At 63.6% G+C, this 5473-nt stretch overlaps 1 protein-coding gene across 1 annotated transcript in view; it reads left to right on the plus strand.

Moving 5' to 3' along the window:
• Nucleotides 1-5313, plus strand: part of ASIC4 (acid-sensing (proton-gated) ion channel family member 4) — a 32983-nt gene extending 27670 nt beyond the window's left edge. The window contains exons 2-10 of the mRNA XM_009996079.1: nt 2166-2310; nt 2489-2616; nt 2715-2874; nt 3287-3343; nt 3441-3594; nt 3992-4083; nt 4376-4455; nt 4815-4919; nt 5194-5313. Coding sequence (XP_009994381.1) covers nt 2166-2310; nt 2489-2616; nt 2715-2874; nt 3287-3343; nt 3441-3594; nt 3992-4083; nt 4376-4455; nt 4815-4919; nt 5194-5313 — 1041 coding nt within the window. The remainder of the gene's footprint in view (nt 1-2165; nt 2311-2488; nt 2617-2714; nt 2875-3286; nt 3344-3440; nt 3595-3991; nt 4084-4375; nt 4456-4814; nt 4920-5193) is intronic.
• Nucleotides 5314-5473: the final 160 nt, after the last annotated feature.

Below are 5473 nucleotides of genomic sequence, written 5' to 3' on the forward strand. Positions count from 1 at the left end.
CGGGGTCTGGCAGGGTGGGAGGGAAGTGCTCTGCCTCTCCTGGGCGGCGGAGGTGCTGCCCGCTTCGTCTGCTCACCTCCCTCGGTGCCCATCCCCCTTTCCTGAGGGCAAACCCCGTTCCTGACCTGCTTGGCATCCTCCTGCTCCTGTCACCACGCTGCCAGCTTGGATCCTGGACAGGTCCTTGGGATGGTCACAGAGTCACACCTTGCTCAGGAAGCAAGGCCGACAGCATGGATGGTGCTGGGAGTCACTACTGAGGCGAGCAGGAGCTCCTTTCTTCTTCCCCCTTTCTTGGCTGCCCTCCTCCCATGGAGCAGCAGGGATGCTGCCCTGCACAGGGGGCAGGGCTTGTCCCAAGGCTGTGGGCCCCCCCGGGATCCAACCCGCGCCTTGGCAAGGCCGGTGCTGAAGGCAGGTGCCTGGGATCGGCGGCAGCAGGAGATGAGAGGCTGCTGGGGAGCGCAGTGCTGAGCTTTGAAGGCACCCTGACAGGCTGTCGGGCCCCGCCAGCCGTGCTGACAGCCTAGTGCACAGACACCACCCCTCCCTCTCTCCCCCAGTGCCACCCTCTGATCACAGCCTCGGAGTCACTTCAAAGCACCCGTCAGGCTCAGGTGGGCTCCCACGCACCCTCCCGCCCCACTGCTCTATTCCTCTTGCCCCACGGCCCCATTTCTCCTTCCCCACAGGGCCCAGATCTGCTGGGATCCCCAGCTCCAGGGTGAGATATACAGGATACAGCGTTGGGGACCAAGGTACACGTGTGGTCCCAAAAAGTGCTGGTAGGAGGCAGTGGCCCCCCAGGCCTGGCACTGTTCTGACTCAGTGGGGCAGGACCCCAGCCTCAGAGCAGCTGTGACTGGGGTATCTGGGGTTTCAGGCAGGGATCCAAGGGAGGCTGCAGTGCCAGGGCAAGCGACAATGGGGACCAGCTGGGGTGCAGCATGCCCAGGCAGAGGGCTCACACAGCATGGCTGGGACAGGGGATCACCATCCAGACACAGGTGCCCACCATGCACTGGGCACTGGGTGCTGCCAGGTCACCCTGCCTGGAGTAATGGAATATCTCCCCTCCATCCCAGCCTGGCTCAGGGAGGAATTTTCCATTCCTGAATGGAGGTTGGGGGAAGGCGTGTGTTTGCAGCAGCCCCCTTCTCTCCCTCCCCTCGCCCGTCACCATCTCGGAAAGGCGCCTGCCACATTCGTCTCCAGAGAGGTGCAGAGCAAAAGCCTCCCAGAAGGAAGAGCTACCTGAAAGGGACCAGGGATCCCAGGCAGCCTTGGGGGCAGCCTGCACCCCATTTTCCGGAGAAGCAGCCCTGCCTGCAGCCATGCCGCTGTCCTTTGCCTGCTGCCAGGACAGGGAAGCTCTGGCAGAGGCTCGGGATGGTGACGCTGCCCAGCTCGCCGTCGGCATCCTGCGAGCCACCAAGATCCCAGGGCTGCACTACATGTGCACCCGGCCACAGTCCCGCCTGCGCTGCCTGCTCTGGATCCTGGCCTTCCTGGCCTCCCTGGGGCTACTGGCCACCAGTGCCACCGACCGCCTGCACCACCTACTCTCGCACCCCGTGCACACCCGGGCTCGCCTCGCCTGGGCCCCCCAGCTCCGCTTCCCGGCCATCACCCTCTGCAACCCCAACCGGGCACGCTTCCTGCACCTCACCAAACCCGACCTCTACTCGGTGGGGCAGTGGCTGGGGCTGGCCCAGGAGAACCATTCGCTGGTGCCTGAGATGCTGGCTGTGCTGGGGGAGGACCAGCGCGCCTGGCTGACCCGTCTCGCCAACTACTCGCGCTTCCTGCCGCCCCGCCGCTCTGAGCGCACCATGCAGAGCTTCTTCCACCGCCTGGGCCACCAGATCGAGGACATGCTGGTGGAGTGCCGCTTTCAGGGAGAGCGCTGTGGCCCCCAGCACTTCGCCTCTGTGAGTCCTCTCCTGTCAGGGGCAGGACAGCCCCATGTGCCGGGAGTGATGCTTCATCTCCCCCCAGCAAGGGCAGAGGGGTGGCAGCATGAGGGGAGAGCTTGACAAGCCTTCCCAAGGACCACGCAAGACTGGTCCCCCATTCTAGCACCTCCATGGGATCTAAACATGCTTGTGGAATGCCCTGACAGATCACTGCCTGCACCTTCACCCCCTGCCTTTCTCCATCCCCAGGTCTACACACGCTATGGTAAGTGCTACACCTTCAATGGGGACCGGAGGAACCCACGAGTGACTCGCCAGGGTGGCATGGGCAATGGGCTGGAGATCATGCTGGACATCCAGCAGGAAGAGTACCTGCCCATCTGGAGAGAGACCAGTAAGTAGGGCCATGGGGCAGACAGGGCATGGGCAAGGGGTGCTGGGAAGGAGGGCTGCTGGGCCCCAGAGCACCCCAGGGGAGCTATGGGGAAAGCAGGGCACTGGAGGGGTGCTGGGCCCCAGGGTGCAGGTGCTCATGGGTGAAGACATGTAGCCACTCTGTTCTTCTCCTCCAGATGAGACATCATTTGAAGCTGGCATCCGAGTCCAGATCCACAGTCAAGATGAGCCACCCTACATCCATCAGCTGGGCTTCGGGGTCTCTCCTGGCTTCCAGACCTTCGTGTCCTGCCAGGAGCAGAGGGTAAGACAGGATGACCCTGGGGAGGTTGCCCCTGGGGAGGTGCCCACGGGCACCCAGCCCAAAGCAGCCCTGCAGCCATGTCCCTCTCGCCCTGGCAGCTCACCTACCTGCCACAGCCATGGGGGAACTGTCGGGCCAGCATGCAGGGGGAGCAGATGCTGCCTGGCTATGACACCTACAGCATCGCTGCCTGTCGCCTGCAGTGTGAGAAGGAGGCCGTGGTGCAGAGCTGCCACTGCCGCATGGTCCACATGCCGGGTGAGGGGCACATGTGACAGTGTGGGAGAACCCTTCTGCCCTGGTGGTCCTGCCAGGGCTGTCCTGGCCCCCTACAGCCGACACTCAAAGATCACTCCCGCCCCAGCCCTCTGCACCCAAGTGTCCCTCCCACTCCAACCCTCTGCACTAAAGAGTCCCCCTGCCCTGTGCCTCTGCAGCCAGGGACCACCCCATCCTGTCTGCATGCTGGATGAGTCCCTGTCCTACTCTTCTTACAGCCCCTTCCCTATCTGCCTTGTACTCAGGGGCCCTCCCCCATCCAACCTGCACCCAAGGGCCACCCATCTCCATCCCCACCCCCACCCCACACTGCCTTTAAAAGAACGAGTTAAGGGTGGGGGGCAGAAGCAGACCAAACTCCCACCCCCCCCAACCAGCTGCTTCTCTGCAGGCAATGAGTCCATCTGCTCCCCCAACGTGTACATCGAGTGTGCTGACCACACGCTGGGTAGGTGCAGCAGTGGGTGGGCAGCTGGGGGCCAGCAGGGCGCCCCTGGGGAAGGGGCTGGATGGGTGCAGCCATGCTGATGGGTGCGTGCCCCCAGATGCAGCGGTGGAGGACAGTCAGGAGCGCTGCAGCTGCCCCACGCCGTGCAACCTGACACGCTACGGCAAGGAGATCTCCATGGTGCGCATCCCCAACAAGGGCTCGGCGCGCTACCTCGCCCGCAAGTACAATAAGAACGAGACCTACATTCGGTGAGCCATCAGTGCCAGGGTTTGCCAGAGAGGTGGGCAGGGGGCTGGGGACCTGCGGGAGCCTCACCCCTCTCCTGGCAGTGTGCAGGGGGCAGGTCCAGGCACGTGCGGTCCCTGCAGCACCTTCTGCCCATGGGTGACTGTTGCTAGAGCACCCCCTTGACTCATCTGTGTCCTCCGAGTCCTTCTGCTGACATCTTCCCAGCTCATGGTCCCTCCCAAACTGATACATGCCCCTCCCATGTCCCCACTGCACCAGCCTGAATAAGTCACCAGGGCCCTGGGAGCACCTGGGAGCACTTGGGAAGTGGGGGACAGGGTTGTGAGGTTTGGGGGGCAGTGGGGGCAGGAGGGTTGGTGACCAGCCTCCTTGTCAAGCACTATGGTGTCCCCACAGAGAGAACTTCCTGGTGCTGGACATCTTCTTTGAGGCGCTCAACTACGAAGCCATTGAGCAGAAGAAAGCCTACGACCTTGCCGGGCTTCTTGGTGACTCTCCCCAACTTTCCCTGGGACCAAAAGCGGGGTCTCAGCCCAGAAGGGTATAGGGCTGGTTGGGGAGGGACTGCATGGGGCCTGCATGGGGCAGGAGATGGCCACAGTGTGGCTAAGGAGTGGCATGCTGCTGGCTGTGCCATCCCTTGCCACCTCTGCCCCTGTGACCACGCTGTCCTCCTTGTCTAGCAGCCCTGGCACTGCTTACAGTCCTGCTGGCCCACCCTGGGCACCCAGCGGGCTGCACAGCAGCTCCCAGTGACCATCTCTCCTTCTTTCTCCTTAGGGGACATAGGGGGACAAATGGGCCTGTTCATCGGTGCCAGCATCCTCACCATCCTGGAGATCCTGGACTATGTCTACGAGGTGCACTGAGCCCTCAGGGCTGTGGCTCCATGGTGGGGGTGGGGCTATTGCTCACAGGGAAGGAGCAGAGTGGGGAACAGGCTCCCCAAGGAAGGGGTGCTGTGTGTGGCCACCCCAGAGGCTTACTTGCAGCCCCTATTTTGGGGAACTCCCAGTAGGAGACAATGGGAAGAAGATGGGTTCCCCTGCACCCCTCAGTGGCCGGGGGACTGGGGAGGGCTGGCGGTGGGCAGAGGTCCTGTCCCCACTGTCCCCCAGGCAAGCAGGGGAGTGGGAGACAGGTCTGTGCAGACCAGGGTGTGCACACATGGGGTTCTGCCTGCATGTGGATTCAGAGCTGACCTCCCATCTGCCCCCAGGTGATCCGGGACAGGGTGAGCAGGGTCCTGCGTCGCTCCAAACCGCCCCTGAAGAAGCCCTCGGGCAGCATTGCCACGCTGGGACTGGAGGAGCTCAAGGACCAGGTACTCCCATGGGGGAGGGATGCCCGGGGGGCTGAAAGGACAGGGTCTGGGCAGCATCCATCCCCCACCCAAGGAGGAAGAGACACCATCCCAAGAGCGGGGGACAGCACAGATCCACATTTGGTAGCCTCAGGTTGCAGAGCTGGGACAGCCCCAGGGTGGCAGGGAGCTGGGTGCCCCAGAGGGGCTGCTGGGAACAGGCTGTGCTAGGGGTGGGAGAGGGGCAGCAGGGTGCATGGGGTCTGCACCCATTCCACTGACTGCCATCCCACAGAGCCCCTGCGAGACGCTGGGCCGGCATGTGGAGGGTGCCTATAACACAGGCATCCTGCCCAACCACCACCACCGCCACCACTACTCTCACCAGCCTGTCTTCGAGGACTTTGCCTGCTAGAACAGCAGGGCCTGGGGGGGGCAGCCCCCCTGCCACCCCCCTCTCCCACCATCTGCACGGAGAGGGACCTTGGCAGGGGTGGGCCCCCACCTCCCCGAGCCCACCGCCGGGACCAACCGTGCCGTTTGCCCCCGGTGATGCCGCTGGAGCTGGCTTGGCA

Source organism: Chaetura pelagica, unplaced genomic scaffold (genome assembly GCF_000747805.2).
Source record: "Chaetura pelagica isolate M959 unplaced genomic scaffold, ChaPel_1.0 scaffold3, whole genome shotgun sequence".
Lineage (NCBI taxonomy): Eukaryota > Metazoa > Chordata > Aves > Apodiformes > Apodidae > Chaetura > Chaetura pelagica.